Below are 20,112 nucleotides of genomic sequence, written 5' to 3' on the forward strand. Positions count from 1 at the left end.
CTCTGCAGCTTCATCTATTACTGCATCAATGAAATGCTGATGACATTTGCAAGTTCTTACTCATAATTAGAAGGAAGACCTGAGCTTTGTTTTCCTGGTGATGATATTATTTATCTGTAATCTGTTACTTACAGACTGTGTGAATACAAAATTTCAGCCTCTTTGATCTTTCTCTCTTCTAATTTCCCAACGAAACAAGGCTCTTTCAATCATCCAGTTTTGTCCTTCATACTTCCAATTCTCATTGGACTTTCAGTTAAACTGGTTGTGAAATTATTGCAAGCTTTCTGTGAATTAGTAGCCGGCTCAGAAAGCCCCTACTAGAACAGTGAGGAAAGCCATGGAATCAGAAAAGTTGGTGGAAAAAAATAAAATTCAGAAAACTGAACTGCTGCTGTTCTTTGAAGTATTTGCATTTTGTTGCAATGGTTACAGGGCTGCAGGTGGCATGGGCAGCCTTAGCAGGTTTCCTGCTGCAGGAACTCAAGAACTGTTTGATACAGTCACTGTTCGTTCAAGCAGCAGCCAAAGTCTCGTTTCAAGACTGTTCTCTCTTAGTCAATCTGCAGTTGTGTTCTGATCTCTAACCAAAATACGTGTAAAGAAAGGGAAAGGGCTTTTATCAACCTTTTTGGCCATTAACATTACAAATTGTTACTTGAGACAATAACTGCAGGCAATTGATTTATGAATTTCTTTCCTTGGCTGTTTCCATGATGAGTATCTATGGTATGAATGAGTTTGGTAACTCAGAGTAGTTTAACATGTTCTCAAACATAAGTTTGAATGAAATGTGCTTTTTGCAGGAAACCGATAACCCTGCTAATAATACTTTGATTTATATGGGGGACTACTAATAGAAATCACAAACTGAATTCCTCTTTAATGAAAATATTCCAAAAATGCAAGTGATGTCCTCGAACTGTTGGTATTTAGTCTTGAACAGATAAAATCCACAGACTAGATAAAATCCACAGCACTGTCCTTCGATATTGGCATCCATAGCCCTGAGCTGAAATGCCAGTGGTGTGAATGTCACGTTCTCAAAATCTATCAGGTTTTTTTGCAGATGTGTTCCTGTTCTGCTGTGGTACTTGCTAACATAAATAGAGATTTTGAGGCCTAAGGTGTGATTTTTATGTCTATTAAAGACAGACTTCAGGCTTCATTTTCTCATTTATTTAAGGATAACTTTCTTGTTTGAATTCTAGCTAGAACCTTTGAGAAGGAAGAGGAAATTCGTGACCACTGAAGCATTCAATATTGTAAATAATTAAATTTTCCAAAATGCTAACATTTACATTTACTTTGGAACTGCCGTGCAGGGGGAATAAAGGTTTGCTTTCAGCACTGAAAGTGAAGCTACTTCTGCTACCAAACCTTGAATGGGAGTATTGATAATAGCCTCAACAAAGCCTGCTTTGGAAAGGAGGTCTCTCCAGTAATTTGGATTATTTATAAAAAGCACTGAGGCATTAAAGAAAAGTTCATTACTCAAACCATTACTGCACCGTGGACCAGAACCAGCAGATGAAATAGCCTATTCAAGTAATAGTAGACTATTGCCGTCTAGAGGACCTGAAAACCTGGGAGTGGGAGAAGCTGAAAAGAGGAGTGCTGCTGTTAATGATGGGGTGTATGCAATGAGGAGAGCTTATGGGGTTCTGCATCCATCCTTTAGTGCTACATTGTGCAGAACATCAGCTCAGAAACCTGATTGTTTGCTAGGACACATTCACATTATTTCTGAATTGTGCTGTTGGCGTTGTGTGTCCTCCCACCTCTCCCTGCCTCCCAATTGTCTAGAGAGAAACTACAAAGTCCTATCACTGATTCATTTTCCTTATGCTGTCTGCTGTTTTCTACATGTCACTTTTTTCTTTCCCCACCCCCCCATTTAGCTGGAGCTGAAACAGAGCTATTCCTCAGAGTTTGCCAGTACAAGTTGTTCTACAGCTGTCCGGGGATGGCGAAAGAGGGGAGGCTGTTTTCCACCTACTCAAAACAGTTCCTAAGTCGTGCCCTGCACTGTACTAAGTACAGCTCATTTGTTTGCAAAGGAGGCTCGTAGAGTTTACTGGATCTTGCAGATGACTGGAAAGCTGAAGGCCTCCCAGCAGTGCAGTGGTGACAGGCTGGAGTGTGCTCGTGCTTGGCCTCGTACCGGCTCTCCTTAGGAAATTCTTGTTGTGGTCACGGCCAATGTCGTTCAGTATTTGTTGTGGTTGATGGTAAGGCTTTAAAATTCGTATCAACATTGTGAAAATCATGTGCAGGGAGGATTTATGTGAAGGCTCATATTATTTGTTTTCTTATGGCTGGATGGATAAGAACAGTGTAGGTATCAAAACTTTTGTCTACTTCCTTTAACAATCTTTTCAAGCCCTTTGCTTTAAAGTTCTGTCATATGTGACTTTAGGTATCCAATCAGTCTTTACTGGACATGTGCAGAACTTTATGTGTGTCCTTTTAAACATTTTGACATCTCTGTCTGACAAATTGTTGCTACTTGCAAAGAGAAATAAGAAACATTAACAGCTTTCATTTCAATGAGGGTGCATCTCTAATCCTGGGCGGTATCAGCTGTTGACAAATAGCAATGTTGAGCAGCAGGGTATATACAGGTGATGCAGAAAATAGGTTAAAATATTTGCTGTCCTGCTAACTTTCAAATTAGATATGAAACAAATCGCAACTTCATCCTTTCAATAGTAAAGAAAAGGTCTTAAATGCAGAAACTAGAGTGATGGAATAATCAGCAGCACTGTTGCTTCCAAATGGGTGACAGTGTTGAAATTTTAATTCCATTAAATTTTGTTCTTTGGAGATGCAGCTTGTACTTCCAGCCATTTGTCTAGCCACATAGGCTGGAATGCGTTCAAAGTGCCTGCCAAGAACAAATCCATTGGAAGAAATGTTATACTTTGACCCAGGTTCAAGACACTCTAAAGCAACAAGAGATATATGTTTCTGAAGACTTATTTGGTGTTGAGCTTAGATAGTTGGGGTTTTTTTCCTCCCTGTGATCTGATACACACTTGTTTAGTAGCATGCACGTAAGAATTTTCGATATATTTATTTCTACTTTCCTCTCTTTTAAATTGACTTTTCTTTTTCTCTTGGCGTTTGTCCTTTGCAAAAAGTTTGTGTGTAGAATCCTCTAGCAACAACTAATTTAAAGCAAACTTAATGAGAATTTGGGTGTTTTTTTTTATTATATACCACCCCCAGCAAGTGGTAAAATATCCAAGAAAGTTAATTTTTTTTTACACGGATATAGTTATATACTTAGTCTTCTATTTTTGAAAATCTTTTTCAGTGCGATGTAGTGAGTATTTAGAGCATGAGTATGTTTGGATCTTTCCTTAAAACTTGTGCTTTGTTTTTGGCTGCCTGTCTGGGGTCCAGCACAATTGCTGAAGACTACATTTAGTGTGTTGACCATCGATTTGAGAAGGGTTGATAGCTGGGCATCCACATCGATGAGAGCTTTCTTGCTGAATACAAAGAAGGTTTTGACTTTGCTCTGGGAGTTGGACAGAGCTCCTGTTGAGTGTTACTTGTTTATTCTCTTGGACAGACTGCAAGATGTGATGTAACAGGCTGACTTGTGGTTAATAGCAGTGGGTGAGATTGGAGCCTGGAGTATCTGCTTGATGTAAGCAATGAGCTAATGGATCCAATTTCTATATAATAAACTTAGTGTAAACTAAGTTAAACTTAGTAATTTCTATATAATAAACTTGGTTGGTTTATTAACTTACATTAATTAACTTACATTAATAAACCAAACATAATTCAGTTGCTTTGATTATAAAGCTGAAGGTAATTTTATTATTCATTAAAAATAAATAGTTTTATGAGTAAGTTCGTAGCAATGCTTGTAACTCTTGCTACCACAGTAATGCTGCGGCCTAGAGAAATGGGGGAGAATTACCAGAAACCGAGTTACACTCATGGGATTGCGGTGGAAGAACCAAGGACTCTTTGCTCTTAACTTTGGAGAACATCCATGTGATCTGAAAAATATGACGCCATGCTACTCAGCACGTGCCCTTCAGAGGAAAAATGCCAAATGTAAAATTCGGAATGACACAAGAGGATGTCATAGATTAGCCTTTGACTGAGGGGAGTTGCAAGGAAGGGAAGAGAAAATGTACTTGATCCACACTAGAAGGATGACAAAACATACTAGCCATGAGTCCTATTTTTAAAATTCATTAAAATTAATCAACTTGAAGGCTTGTTCATTCAGTGGACTTCAGGGACTCTTGAAGGCCTGAAAGCATGACTCATGGATGCTTTTTTTCCCCTGGATTTAGGGGATTTTGTAGAAGATGACTGGGGCTCTCAGCCTCTGTAAGGTAATTTCTTTCAAAAAAAACCCAACCAAAAAACAAAAAACACAAAAACTGTTAATGCTGACATCCCAAAATGTTCTTTTTTTCAGTGAGAAAATGCTCTTTTAGGCATGTAGTTTTAATGGAGTAGCAAGCTGAAGGTTATTAATATTCCTTGTACTTTGACTGTAAATGCCTGTAAAAATGTACATTTCTTTTGTTTGTTCAAAGTCAGTAACATTTCTGATTTTTCTGAAGTTTATTGAAGTTCTATTCCGAGTCCTAACATTGATTCAGTTTTTTGATCTCTAAGCACTTTATTGAAAGAAATTCAGGTTTGTTTGTGATTATGTCCTTAATGCATTGCCTGGAGTCTTTCTAATCAATAAACATGATTTGTACCATAAGGATTTCAATAACTAAGGATTTTTCCTTATGGGTTTTCCCATAATCCTTTTTTTCCTTTATCTGTTGTGTAAACCTCCCTCCCTGCTTTACTCTTTCCTCCCTGAAATATCATGGCAAGCAAACAAGATGAAAGTAAGAACATCTGATGGTTTAATTTCTGTAGGACTCGGCTACAGAAAGCGATGTGCTAGGTAGAAAACTGGAAACATTTCAGAGTGCTCTGTAAAACCATGGACACACATGAGGGAATTAAGGTGGGATGCCACCTAAATTGTTTCTAAGTGGAGAAATTTATTTTTAAAAGTGAAGGCAAGCCTCTTCTCTTGCTCAGGATGAAAATTTACTTGGTTTTATGTCACCTTATCAAAAGGCTGCTTTTCCTTCCTTTAACTTTCATCCCGCCACCTCCTGCCAGTTTCTACTACGTGCACATGCACAAAAGCAAACATGCCTCCCCAACCTAAAAAAAAACCAAACCTGGAGTATTTATACTCTTACTCTCCCTCAGTCCATCTGTCCTGCTGCATCTGTTGAGACCCCAGCGTTGCTTTGCTTTTCTCACTTCATGGGATTGCATCCCAAATTGCCACTTCAGGCACAGTACAGGGTGCCACATCAACTGTAGATGGGTGGTGAGCGAGAAGACACAGTGACATCTGTCAGCTAGAAGGAAAGAATGGGTTGGCAGAAGCATTGCTGAAAATAAAACTGAGCAGCAAAAGGAAGAGCAAAACTAAGACTCCATAATGCAGTTAAGGAAGTGGCTTTATGCATTTTACATATTAAGGAACTTAAATTATAAAATGTGTAGTTAGCAAAGGTGTGCATAAATATTGATTACCAGATGAGTCTGGTGTAGTTGCATGATTTTTCAGCTGCCTCTTCTTCCTGAGGAGCCCACCTGTGAGGTATGTAGGCACTATGTACACCTTCAACCAGCTGGAAGCACTCCCCTAGACCTAGGACTTGCAGGTGTGTATCATCAGCTTTTCTGCCATGTTTCTGTTTCTTCCAGAGCATTCTATCATGGATTTTGTCTTTTATTGGACTGATCACAACTGAAGAAAGTTTGTTTTAATATAAACAAAAATGTTTTGCTGTGCCTTCACATTTATCACTTGAACTGTTAAAATAAATTTTCTTCCTTTGCTTCTGTTGCTTTGTTCCCTGACACAGTCAGGCAGGATACAGCCCTTGGCACCCTGAGCAGGTGTGGGTTCAGCCTTCAGTTGTCCTGCTGTCTGCCCTCTGCTTTATGCATTTGACATGGCCAGTGGCTAAACAGCAGCTCCAGCGCTTCTAAACAATTCTAAACACAGAAATGTTTAGAGGGCCCAAAGTTTTGTTTAGATGTGTGCGTGGTTCTATGTTAGTACAATGTATTTCCTAAGCTTAGTGATTATTTAATTGCCATTTCAGTAGTGAAGTCACAATGTGTGTGGTATGAAGATACTCGACGATGGTATGAGCACACATCATGTTGATATGCAAGTAATCTTATCAGAAATCGGGCTGCTTCTTTCTTCTCTGATCCTTTCTTATCTTCTACCAACAGAGCATGTGAGGGCTCTTTGATTTCACTTGCCTGCATTAAGTAGGAAGCTGTAGCTTATCCCGTTGTTTAAGCTGTATTTTGAAAGAAGGAAAGGTAGGTTCATCCCCCAAAAGAACCACTGGAAGCCAACAACTTACAATGAGTGAAGAAGGGGGGGAGGAGGATGACACATCACGGATTGCACTGTTTCAGAACACAGATTGGCCAGCTGGGGTGGGACATCTGCTGAGATATTCCTGTATTCCTGCAGAAATAAACAACTGCAGTACCAGGAAATCCATTAATTTGCATTTGGTTGGGGTATAGTGCACATCTGTTTAGGCAATGCAGCTGCAGTAGGAGACAGTGGTTAACATCAGCCTGGAATTCTAGTTTATGTATGTTGGAAGCTTGTCTGGTTTAAACTCTTAAAACATAGTAGTCCCAGTTTGGACTCATCACTCCCAGAAGGGAGGTTTTAGAAGATTGCCTACCGCTTTTAAGATACATTACGTCAGGTTCCACATGAAGCATGACTCCTGTCATCCCTCAGCAGAGAAGTGCTGGGATATGGCAGGTGTTTTCACTCACCACTGTGTTTTCTGGCTGTAGCTCTGGCAACCCCCTGGCTTGACACTTGAATTATCGTAGCTTTTAGGTTAACACACCCTTCAAGAGAATAGAGGACATTCACATCTTGATTTAAGTGTGGCCTTAGCTGATCTGTAACAGCTTGTTCCACAGAATCAAACAGTTGCAAACAGAAGTGCAGCTTGCCCTCTTCAGGAAACAGTCTGGAAAATACGTCAGGATTTGCATTAGGATCCTGGGGGCAAGGGGGGGGTTTAAGAGCACCTCTCGGAGCTGTTTGTAATACAGTAACAAACTTCAGAGTCAGGCAGGGTGGCACAATGTTGCCACACGTTGTTTGTGTGTGGATGGATATATGGAAGAGGAGAACAAGAGATTGCTGGCTGAAGGCTTAGAAGGCTGATAAAACAAAGCAGCTTTAAACCAGCCTTATAACAAAACTTGGGTAGAGTGATAGTCGTTAATAATGCGTGTTGCTAATGGCCTGGGTTTACTCATTCACAGTAATTATTCTGTAACAGTCCCACAGTGAGCACAGGGTACCGCAGAGCTGGTGCCTGTGTTTAGCACTGATGGTTATGCTCCTTCATGGCCAGATGTGTGAGGCTGGTGCCTCTTTGGACATGGGTTTTCTTATTGCTTAGCAGTTTCGTGCCTCCTTTTCAGCTTTTGCTGCCACTGAAAGAAATGCTGGGTTTTTGCCAAAACTCAGGGTTCATCAGTGACTGATAATTGACCATCACTGACTGAGTAGCTTACAGTGTTGGGCCCTCTTCTTTCAACCTGTGCCCATATTTTCCAGGCCTTTGTTCTTCTCTCCTGTGTAAGCTGTAACAAGAGGCATCTGGTACCCAGCTGTAGCTCCCCAACAAGTTCTCTGAATAATTTCTTTAACATCAGAGACCAGAATTTGGTCCTTGCACACTTGGCATTGGAACACAGACCTGTTCCTAGCAGTGGCAATGCTATTTTTACTGAGCCGCTTGGTACAAAAATGCTTATGCTTAGTTTGCTAGTCATGCTGTGTAAGGTTACTTATGTTTGAGTTCATAACAAGCTAATAATTAAATATGACTCAAGCTATTGCTTCTATGGGTGCAAAAGCTTCTGTTTTGGCTGCAGACAATTAAGGTTTTATAACTGTGTAGCTGGTGATGAACGCTGCATTCAGCTGATGAACAGTTTAATCCTGAGTATCCTGAGGATAGTGGTGGTCTAAGCTTACCCTGAGTAAGTACCATTTCTAATATAGGTATAGATTGGACAGAGAACATCAAGCTGTGTATATGTACATACTTATAAAGAGACTTTGCTTAATCTCTTGTAGATGATTAATTCTCCTTCTTTAAAAGTGAAGAGGAATACGTGGATATGTGTCACTAGAATCTATTCACATGAAGATTAAATGTTTGTATTCTATTTTAAGCATTAAAAAAAAAAATTAGCAAAGTCCTAAAATGCTGAGAAATGTGGGATTTGCGTCCCTGATGTACGGATTACTTTAGCATTGGGATACTTATCTGAGTTGATTTTAAGTAGTGTGAGGGTTCTTTTGTTGTGATGACATCAGCATGGTAATGTTATCCTCTCTAACTAATGAATTGACCAGCTGTTGAACAGGGTTTTATTAAACATAGAACAGAAGAAAATGTGTTTTTAATGAAGCACTCTAATAGTACTTTTAGTACTTTAACATTTTTATGCCTATGTAAATGGGTGTAAATTCAACCCTTTTCCAAAGAAATCTGCTAATCATTTTTGTCCAGGGTAGGGGCAGTTGTGTTTTAAATTGTGGTATGTTTTTCACAGAAGATGTAGTTAGTCTGTTTTGAAAACAAACCACCAAAACAACCCCCAAAAAACCCAAACAGCAACCTTCCCTCTCCCCCCACCCTCCCATGTTGTTTCAGTTGTGGTGAGATTTTGGTGGTTAGAGTTGAATTTGAGGAGGAACATAACAGAGATGTTTATTAAAGGTGTTCTTGCTGTATATATCTTTTAACTTTTGTGTGTGTTTCACTCTTGGTATTTAGTTTTGGTACATTTAGCTGCTCTGATTAGGCCAGGAGAAATTATCTTCCTAAGAGTTTCACAATCCAGTCTCACAACTATAACAGCCCCTTTCCAGAGGGTGCTGGAATTATTTCAAGAATTATAGTGAGACCACATCTTTCCAAAGCTTAAGACAAAAGGGGGTGGCAAAAAAGACCACTTGCCTTTCTTTAGAGGAATGAAGAAATATGTGCTTCCATATTCTCTTTAGATATGACTCCCACTGTGCATTTTGGGGACTAGGAAAAGGCCTTAGTTAGTTAATAGGATTGGGTCCTTTGGGAACATTTATAAGGCAAGAGGGAGAATGAGGGAAATACTCTACTGCCTTAAGCTGGGAATGGCTTACTTTGTATGAGCAGAGAGATAACCTGTCAGTCAAAATCTAGCAGTGATTGTAGTAGACAAATGTGTGCTTATTGCTTCAACTCTTGGTCAGTTCAGTTATTAATTTCCTGTCAAAACAGAAATAAAAAGAGACATTTCTGTGCTGCTGTCTTCAAGAATTCCACATAACCCCTTGATATCTTCTGTCCGCTGCCCACTTAAGTACCAAATAATGACTCGTTACAGGTGCGTGGTAATCATTAACTGTGGAATAGTTGTGTTGCAGATCTTGACAGCTGTCAAATCCAGGGTTAAACACATACCCAAGTCAGTGCAGCCGGCCATGGAAGCTCTGGGAAGCGCAGAGTTTCTGCTGTGTGCTTCACAAACCACTGTGACCACCAGCAGTGCTGTAAAGTTAATTGGTTAAGTACATGGTCGTTGAGCATTCATTGAGTTGCTGACCACTGGAATTGCTTAAAGAAAAAGTAAGGCTGGTTGGTGGTGTCTGGGTTTGGTTTTTTGGGGTTTTGTTTGTTTGTTTGTTGAAATAGTGGGGGCCAGTCTTCCATCTATCAATTAATTTTAGTCCTTTCTTAGGGCAACACTTTGCCATTTGCTGTCTACCTTCTTACAGTTTTTGAGATGGATTTAAGATTTATTTTTCTGTCGGTAATTGGAATAAAAAAGTCAACAGCTCTATTTAAGTAGATCATTCCCATAGTTCAGCATCATATACACTGTTTCTTATACCATCCTTTTTCTGTTCTAGAACTTTAAAAAGAAGACTGTGAATACTTGCTCCTTTTAATTGCTCTTTTTAATGTTAATTATGTTCAGAGGTTTTTTTCCCTAAACAACTAGTCATAAAAAGTCATTAGCACTTGTCTGTTAAAATATGGTGGTGATAGGTTTACTTTCTTATTCAGTGTTTTCCACTTCACAAACAACTGATAACTGGGAAAGAAATATTGACTGTTTAACCACAGATCTTATTGCCATAGAGGATGCTGTCAGTTCTTACTTGAAATTAAGTCACTGAAGGAGTTTGTCTTGAATATTCTGGATTTATTTTTCAAGTTCTTATGTTGTTTTAAACTATGGAATTTTCTATATTTTATCACACCAGATATTGCAAAAGAATAGTAAAACATTCAGTTTTTAATGAAATAACTATTCAGTCAACCCAAGAGTATCCCAAGGCTATGGTTAAATAAAACATAAAGAGGTAAAACTTCCTTCTGCCATTTCTTGGAAAATTAACTGGTTTATGGAGAGCAGCGTTAAACAGAGTCCTTCATTTTCCCTGTTGAGACTGTTCATTTTCTTTGTTGAGATATTCTAAGTGTGGAAAGACTCAACTTGAGGGCTTTTATAACGTTTTTCACTGTACTTGCAATTAATTTCTGTGCAGCATTTCTCCTTAAGCCAAAGATGGCTACAGATTGTTCTTTTAGCAATGTAAATGCACGGGACAGTCTCCTGCCTTGCCTGCTTTTAGATTACTGGGTAGTGCACATTCACTTCTGCAATCCATCGTGTGTGTGAAATGGGCACACACAAGACATGTGAAAGATAAGTCCTCCAGAGGTATTTCTGTCCCTCTGCAGAACTCCTGGTTCAACTGGAAGCAGAAGATCTAAAGGGAATTTTAACAAACAGGGAGCACTGCTAGCAGGCATCTGTGTAATTATCCTATTAAAACAGAGCAGCATCTGCATTATCTGTGCAAGTGCAGAATGGAAGGGAACATTATGATCTCTAATCCTGTCTGGGAGCATTATGAAGTTAAAAGGATAACATTTTACCAAATCTGTGTTCTAACATGATAGGTTACACTTAATTGCCTTTTAATTACCGTTCTTCTCCTGGCTTTCAGCTAAGGACCCTGCCTCTAACCCTCATCACAGACCTTTCCTTGCCTTTGGGTTGTTTATGCCAGGTTTTAGATTTGAGTTTACCATGAAGAGATGGTCCTATTGTGTCTTGAAGGCTGTTACTACAGTTCTTTTTACCTAGTATGTGAAGAGCTCTGAGAAATATAGTTTATGTTCACGAGGTGCGTTGTAGCACTCAGAAGTTTGTGTTTTCAGTCTGGTTGCAAAGAGCAAACTCATTGGACTATGTTTAATGAATAAGGAGTAACAATGCATGGCAGAGGCCACACAGGAGCAAGAGATTATTCCAGCCTTCTGCCTGCCTGCAGTGTAAGCCAGGAGAGTGCATTGGCTTAAATAATGTAGATTTCTTTTTTCCTCTTTACCCCTGAGGGAGTCTGATTTCCTGATCACCTACCTAGCCATATGCCATAGCCCTTGCCAGGAACTCTGAGCAGTGTCACTACCGGCTAAAATTACTTGTTTTCTGAGAACTGAATTACAGTGAGAATTGTCTTAAACTGCTGCACTGGCACCATCACAAAGTTTTACATACACACACAACACTAAGGATGTAATAGCAGCCTTACCTTGAAATTCAGCTTAAAGACTGCTTCAAGCCTTGAATTTGATCCAGATCCTGTGGGTTGTTCTACACCTGCTCAGGCACATCACTCCTGCTTTGTTGTCTTTCCAGGGCTTTTCTCAGCTTCTTTGTGCTCTGGCTAGTACACTACAATGATGAGACATGCAAATTAAACATTTACAAAGCCAGCACGTTGTCTGCTCCTGTTCTCTATCAGTTACAGGGAGGACCTCGTATGGCTACTGAAAACTTCACCTGTGGTAACTATGCTTCTTTCTTCTTGCAACAGGATGGATCTGGAACACGGATATGCATTGACAAAGGAGTTGGAATAAGACTGAGTCCTGCTCTGTGATATTTATATACCTGGACCATGAACTTGCTGTTTGGCTTCATGATTTAGGAACCTTTGTAGTACCTGTGTGAAGCTGTTGGGAATCATGGCATTCTCTCCATGGAAGCTGTCCTCTCAGAAACTCGGCTTTTTTCTGGTGACTTTTGGTTTTATTTGGGGAATGATGCTTCTGCATTTTACTATTCAGCAGCAAACACAACACGAAAGTAGTTCAGTCCTGCGTGAGCAAATTTTGGATCTCAGCAAAAGATACATCAAAGCATTAGCTGAAGAAAATAAAAATGTGGTTGATGGGCCTTACGTGGGGACGGTGACAGCATACGGTAAGTCTGTTCTCTAAATGACACAATAATCTGATTAAGGCTTTTTTTCCTAAGTTGTCCTAATATTTTACTTCATAATGCTGCTCAACTGACAGTACTTTGCCCTGTGGATTTTCTGTACAGGTGGAGAAAGTGGTCTTCCCTTATAAATATGAAATAGGACAAATTTTTTCATTTGGAAATGAAGCTGTCTGCTAATTTTTGTTACATCTGTCTAGTAGCTATATCCAGTATGCCTTAGGTTATTTGTTAGAACTTAATTTTAAAAAACTTTTTTGTTGTTCTTGAGAAACTTGCAAGGCTTTTCGGTTTGCGAGTCAGTGATCTAAGAAATTTCCTCTGGATAAAGTGGAGACCTGCTATGTTTAATTCTTCTTCCCTATTTCACTTCTATGTTCAGAAAATTTACTTAATGTTTAAGTTTATATCTGGCATGATCTTAAATCAGGCTTAAATATATCCTTTTTGCCTCAGGGCAGAAAACTTTTGAGTGCTTTGTTTAGCTGTAGGTTGTAGTGCTTACTTTCTTTCAGTTTGTACGTGAGAGTTGAGTTTGTATGTGTGAGACAAAGCAAGCAGAAAAGAACAAAGCATGTTACCCAGGCAATATTATGGAAATAAAAATATAATCCAAGTTCAGGTTAGATGTAGCCCCTTTTCAATCTGATAAGATCACATCACACTTTACTGGTTTAACATTTTTTAGAATCACTTTCTTTCCGACTTAGTTATGTTCTTTCAGGCTGTCTGGAAAGCTAATGGTTAATTAATGATCTAGATCTGTTTCCTTTTATAGTTGCCTTAATATTCAGCTGTGAAAAAATTGGATAGATGTTTTTGTATGCTTGGACAAAGAATATAGACTAGGATGCAACAGATAATAGCTGCACCTTTTTCTCTAGTTTTCTCTTAATGCTCTTTAATTTTTGGTGCATGCAGTAAAAATATCTTGTTGGGAGGTTCTCTCCATGTCTTGTTTCTGTTACTTCTTTTTTCTTCTAAAAGTGAATTTTTGAGTTTGTGTGCATTTGGTTGCCTGTAAGGCTGAGATTATTATCCCAAACATTTCTAACACTTGTGCTGCTTCATTGCTTGAATAACAAGCCTTGCTCTGTAACTCCTGATTTGTGACTGCAAGTTGAACTGTACTGGCACTGTAGTCTTACAAAGCAACACGAGCAAAATAGAGTGGTACTAGATCGATATTTGGATTGAAGACCTGCAAGCAAGTAGAGGTCCCTCGAGGATTGTGTACATGGGCTTAAAACAAAACTCCATCTGCTTTATAGCCATCACCAGTGTCCTGTTATTGTGTAAGGCTGCTTGATGGTAGGTGAATTGAAGAAGAAAAAAAGGCAGCAACAAACCCCCAAACAATCTGGCTCCAGGTGTTGAAAGGTAACTGCATTAATATGTGCCTGAACAAGGTCTGAGGGTACAGGATATCCTTAAGCTGAGTTCTCCCTGCAGCTTGTTGCCTGAGGCATTCATTTCCTGTTCCAAATCCCGCTGAGGAATAAGTTGAGTTGCTGCCAAACAGTGGTCAGGTTCCCCAGGAGAAGTTAAACTGCATTTGAAAGCGGGTGAAATAAGTTTGGAACACTTCTGTGAAGGTAAAGTTAAGTTTTGTGTAGAAATTTCAAGTCCATGGCCAAGCCTAAAGACTTAAACACTGTGCCAAACTTTGAAATTTTCAACAAAGTAGTTTGGAAAGATGCAAAATAATGGTAATGTATTTATTTAAAATATTACAGGCAAAAGCACTGTGGTGAGTGAATAACACCATATTAAATAATATTTTATGAATCTGAGTAAGGTAATTACTTAATAAGTAAGTTAATTTTTCCTGTTTGGCATACCAAATGATTTGTTGCTAGCAAATGATCAGGTTAGCTGTTCAGGAATAAGCACATTAATGACTGATATTAATAAAAATTGGTAGAGATTGCTTTACTGTTTTATGAAAATTAATGCTCTTGCTAAATTAGCCTTTTTATTTCTTTTAATATTATCCTCTGGTTGTTTTAAGTAAGCTCAGTCATGATTTCCATGTTCAAGAATAAGTTTAATGTTTGCTTAATTTGGTTGCTTTTACCCACCCAAAAGGTTTTTAGCCATCCTTTAATTGTGGTTTCACAGCTTGTTTACTTTCTCACTTTTTCATTCTACCATATATTCACCTGTTTGGTAGGTGGATGGAACACTTTCCTTTTAAAATTCTAGTCCAGATATACACAGTGAAAATTAGATTCTTTTTTTACAGCAGTAAACAGTTGTTTTAGAAAATCAGTTATGCATCTGTGCTTCTGCCCTCTCCTCTCAAACTACCCTCCACTTGCCCTTTTGTTCTGCCAAGCAGTCTCTCATATCAGTGTTTTGGTATTAGAGTTAAAAAATAATAATTTTTAGCCATTTTTGTCTTTCTGATCTGTGTCTGCCTTTATGTATGCTATGTTTCTTCCTCTCTGTTTTCTGAATTATTTTTACTACTTTTTTCCTCCAGTGGTTTTTTATCCTTTTGTACCCTGGTTTTGTTCATGTTAAGTCCATTCTTTCCTTTTCTTCTGCACACTATACCATTAAATGACTTCTGGACCCCCTTTAAAACAGTCCAGATGACCAGTGTTTCAGATTCCCCCTTCTGATCTTTACAGGACAAAGGAAAGCACACAGTTATAAAGAAAAAGACATACTTTATGGCTCCATGGAATAAATATAACTCTCCTTTTATTTGGAAGAAAGAATTATAAGCTTTTTAAAAGTAATTTTAGTGTTTTGTTATTTACTCTCTCTTTTAAACAGGAATTGAGATAGTCGTGGGAAAAAATTAGAAAAAGAAGCACAAAATAAATGTGGCAAAAATACAGCTGATGTAGAGACAGTGGAATCTCTTCAGGTGTATGGAGAAATTTTCTGTTACAGATCAGAAACTTATTTGATTCTAAAGTTGTAGAAAACAGAAAATGTATTACACACATATAATTATTTTATGTAATTAAATGGGAAAATAAGGTAAATTCCTCATACCAAATTCTTTAATCTTTACAAGGGTAAATGAACAAAGAACAATACTTTCATCTTCTTTGGCTTGTTGCCATTATAATTATACAGTTTATTCTGATAGTGGTCTAGCTTTCTCCTCTTGCCCACAGTTCTTTTAGCTTGCCAAACTCTCTGTGTTCCTTCAAGGAATCTGAACAAAATAAAAGCAAAAGAAAAAATATCAGAGAGCTCTTTCTGTGTTGTTGTTTGATATGCAAACTACTGTTGTTGTTTGTTGCTTTGCACACCAAGGAAGTGCTGTCAGACCAAACAGAGGCAATCACCAAGAGACTGAAGGAAAGAAACACCTGATTTTTGTTTTGTGAATAGGACAGAAAGGTTGAACTTGACTCTTTGTTTGGGTGTTTTGCCAGTGCCGAAGCTGATTATGCAGAGGAGGTGCAGGAGAAGGTTTTTGAACTGGGGCTCAAAGCTATCCCTTTTGGAACAGGGATTTTTGTTCCCAGGTGACTGAGGAACTGACTGTTCCTCTGATAGTGCTTGAATATGGATTTAAGTGTAGACTCATTATTATTTAAACAGCTTCTTATCACCTGAGCTATTACAAAACATGCATTTTTCTGTTCCTGTGTGTCCCCATGAAGGAGCACACTTCACCTTGAGCATGGATATCTGTATGAGTTCCAGTGTGCTTTATAAAATGGATGGCAAGTTCCACATCCAGGGGAACTTATATGTGAAACTCAATAAAGTAAGGACCGTGAGTGCACAGAACTGCTAATGGCAAAGGTTTGCACTGAGAAAGAGTTTATATATAATCTAGTCTCATTCTTGTATCTATTTTCTGATCCTGTCTGACAAGTGTGCATTGCATTATTAAGCAATTTAACTTTTCATTTTCCTTGGCAGATTTGAAGAAGACTCTTGCTGTCCTGTTGGATAATATCTTGCAGCGCATTGGGAAGCTGGAGTCCAAGGTGGAAAATCTTGTACTTAATGGAACAGGAGCAAACTCTACCAACAATACTACCACTTCTGCTCCCAGCTTAGGAGCAGTTGAAAAGCTTAATGTAGCAGGTGGGTATGACAATTACTAAAATTATTTATGGGCTGTTTAATCTGTATTTTTCTCTCTTGGCCAGAATGTGATTTTTCAGTGTTAGGTATGTGGAATGTCTTAGAACACAAAATTCAAAGTCTAGCCTTTATCAACAACAGTCTGAAGCCCGAGCTCGGAGGAAGACTTTCTTCTGTGGTAACTTGAACACATGAAGAAAATCAAATTCTCTGCCAAAGGAGTATAGTCCACCTGTTTATAGTAAATGTTTCATACTTTAAGTGGTTTCACTTTAGAACGATGAAACTGGGCAGATGTTTTCTCTCTAAGCCTAACTGGGTTGGTATGAATCTGCTGTGAAATTCTACCATATGCACTTTGTTGGTTATTAACTGAAAGAAAACAGTCATTATTATTTGTTACTGGTCATGATTTAAAAGTGTACTTCCCTATAGTGCTTCATGTCTCTTAGGATTTCATACAGAGAGACTGCCTACCTGGTACCTTTCAGCTTAAATAAAAACATGTTTTGAGATGATATGTGAAGTCACTAATTTTCTCTTCAGTGAATGGACTGTTCTGCTCACCAAGTCTAAACAGATACTGAGAGTCCTGACTCATAGGAAGGTCTGAGTCTGCCCTGCTGGTGATCTTTGCCGTCCCCAAAAGGGAGCAGAGCAGAAGAGTTAGGGCAACTTGGTAAATAGGTTGATAGCTGTGCTCCTAAGTCATGCCTGTGCTTGGTTTTCCTGTAAAAATATATGTTTCTGTTGAGAGAGTGTTGCCTACTTAAATCTGTCAAAACAGAGAAGCAAATGGTAGGGTAATGCACTACCCTTTGTGTCTCTCTTGCCATGTAGTAAAAATATGCTTATAGGAATTTACAACAGCCCTTTGCACGTGTGTTTTACTGTAGTTTGCTTTGTGGTACCCTTCCCTCCACCCCTGTCTCTCTTGTCTTGGTTAAACTGAGGGCAGATTAGGAAGAAGTAGCTGAAGAGGTGAAGCACCTACAGGTTACTGATAGGTTGAGCCATCTTGCTGCCACAAGTTGTACAGCACAAAGTCTTGGTTGGAAAATCTTCCACTGTGATGGAAGGTGAGGGAGTACAGCATTGTTATAGTTTCTGGGCTGTATTGTTATATATTGTTATATATTGTTATAGTTTCTGGGCTATATGTAAAATGAGAAACATTGCCTGTATGTTTTCCTTTTGTAGCTGGACAAAAGAGAGCCTTGATGCTGTTATTTCAACAGATTTGCAGATAATTGGAAGACACATACTCATGTTGTTGCTTTAACATTTATAGGCAAAGGTTCATTGTTCTTATCTGACTAGAGGAAACATCTTTCATCAGTTCTTAGGGTGATTTGAATTTTGTTTGTTATTCTTGGAGTTGGCTAGATTCACAGTTCTGGAACCTGCTAGGAGTTTTCAGTTTGCAGTGCTTGCTTAGGTTTTTGCTGCCTGAGGCTTGCTCTGTGACAAAGAACACGATTGATCTTATTTGAGGTTGTTTTTTACCTTTGACTCCTGATACACTTAGTTTAAAGTGTCTGTAGAAACTATTAAACAGCAACAACAGAAAAACCTTTAGTTAGCAGTTTCTTAAGTTTCAGTTAGTGTATTGTCCTGATGACTAGATGGGGTTACTGTTCAGGTATCTCCAGGCTGGATAGTACCAATGGTTAGAGCTTGAATCTAATCTTGTGTTAAGTAACTACTCCTCATCCATTTGAAGCAATCAGTTGTAAGTACTCTGATCAGAGACAGCCAAAAGGAAATGAAAAATTTGTTTCTACTTCTGCCTTGATAGCAGTTTCCTGACAGCAAACTCTGGAAGCCATATGATTCCAGTGTAATCATAATATAAATATCTTCTCTCTTAGGAAGGAGTTTTTCAGAAAATAAACTAGATGAGTACACTGTGATTACAATACCAGTTACAGTGTTGGTTTTGTCTGTAATATTTCTAAAACATCCTTTTTTTACTGTGCTAGAGCAATTGAGGTAATCTGAAAATTGTAGTAAAGGCATTTTGTTACCCAACAGTTTGTAATTTTCCTGCATCTGAAACATGTATGTGTACAAATACACATGATACTTCTATTGTTTTCTTTGTAACATACAGCTGTTATGCTGTGAAGTGATCACAGAAATCAAGCATGTTAGGATTACCCTTCCTCTCTTTACCAGCTGTAATATTTTAATGCTGACTTTAGACAAATTCCTGGTAGCTATTGTTAATAATTTTGCTCTTCCTGTCTGGACAACAGTAGTATTTATGGAGCATCCTAATAGCATCATGTTTAATAATTTTGGTAACTTTTTGAAGACTTCTGGAGTTTATAGTTTTTGCAAATATTTTCTCCTTTTTTCTTTAACCTCTGAAACAAATTAAGTACTTTATAATCTCGTTCATCAGTGCAACAGTGTAGTGTCCTTAGCAGACTTTCCTACAAGAGTCCTGCTTCCAGTGCAGCTACTTCATGCATTTATTTTTTTTTTAATTGAGCTGTCACAGTACACTGAGACCTCTGATTATATAATCTGTATAAGCATGTCCCTTTACCTATGGCAAACCTTTCTGAAATAAATGGAGCTTCATGCAGGCTTAAACTCGCTCTAAAATCTATTGACACTGCTTGTAAACCTTGGTAGTAAATAGTGGAGTCACAAATCATCCCAAGACCTGCATTTTGTCCTCACTGACCTTGTGTAAAGTTTCCTGTGTTACACACTACCTGAGTAGATATGAGTGATAAAATGAGAAGGTGGTTATGGTGTAAGTATTTGTCCTCACTGCTGATTGTGACAAGAGTAAAACATAGTTTTAAATGCTAAGAAAAATATTATGGTGGCAGGTTAGACTGGTCAATCTGGATATGCCATGAGCTTTTCTTCATTGTGTATTTTCAGTATTAATAACAATTTTATTAAAAAAAAAGTAGTATTCATCTGCAAACTAGAAAGAACGGAGATTATGATGATTAGTCAACGTTTCTCCTTCCAAAGCCTCTCTGCAAGTATGCAAGTTAATAAACTAGCAAAGATTTACATTTGGGGGTTTTTTTAGCAGTGTTCCACAAAACAGAGTGTAGTCTTCATGTGTAAGGCAATGGGAGCCATGAAAACTGAGGGAGATCCAGTGTTAGACTGGGACGTGTTCCAACCTGGAGTTTATAATCCAGTATAAATTACTTCATGAAGGAACGAGCAATAACTTCTCTGAAAGAGCCTGACAGCAAAAGAAAAAGCAGGCACTGTCATGGGAAATAATCAAACTGTTTAGCAGTTTGGAAAAAAGGTCTGTCTTTGTTTTGAGTTATTCACATAGCGAGAAGTTGAATCTCTGGCCAACCAGTAGCCATCGTGGCTATTTATGCATTGTAACAACCTAATAGAAATATTTTACTTCTTTAAGACAGTTTGGATGTTTTTTAGCCTGTGCTTTGACCACTGTAGCCTGAATGAGCAATTTATGTGATAGGTGTTACTTGGTACAGAGCCCATGAAATTTTCTTTCAGTAGAGTAGCCTCTTCATTACTATACTGAAACTTTGTGGCTGAGATATGCTGGTATTTAGAGATTACCTACCATAAGAAAAACATATTATTTGGCCAAGATTTATAATTGTACTTTGGGCAGACATCTTG

General features: G+C 38.3%; 1 protein-coding gene across 3 annotated transcripts in view; it reads left to right on the forward strand.

Annotated features, from left to right (window-relative positions):
* MGAT5 (alpha-1,6-mannosylglycoprotein 6-beta-N-acetylglucosaminyltransferase) overlaps positions 1-20,112 on the forward strand; it is a 120,848-nt gene that overhangs the window by 32,537 nt on the left and 68,199 nt on the right. For 2 of the 3 annotated variants that reach the window (XM_050340433.1, XM_050340436.1), the window contains exons 2-3: positions 12,005-12,393; positions 16,306-16,473. In XM_050340433.1, the coding sequence (XP_050196390.1) occupies positions 12,156-12,393; positions 16,306-16,473 (406 nt within the window). In that variant the 5' untranslated portion in view covers positions 12,005-12,155. Of the gene's footprint in view, positions 1-11,744; positions 12,394-16,305; positions 16,474-20,112 lie in introns of those variants that run through there. The other variant, XM_050340434.1, reaches the window with a different exon arrangement.

This window comes from Myiozetetes cayanensis, unplaced genomic scaffold (assembly GCF_022539395.1).
Source record: "Myiozetetes cayanensis isolate MyiCay16 unplaced genomic scaffold, myiCay2020 scf9, whole genome shotgun sequence".
Lineage (NCBI taxonomy): Eukaryota > Metazoa > Chordata > Aves > Passeriformes > Tyrannidae > Myiozetetes > Myiozetetes cayanensis.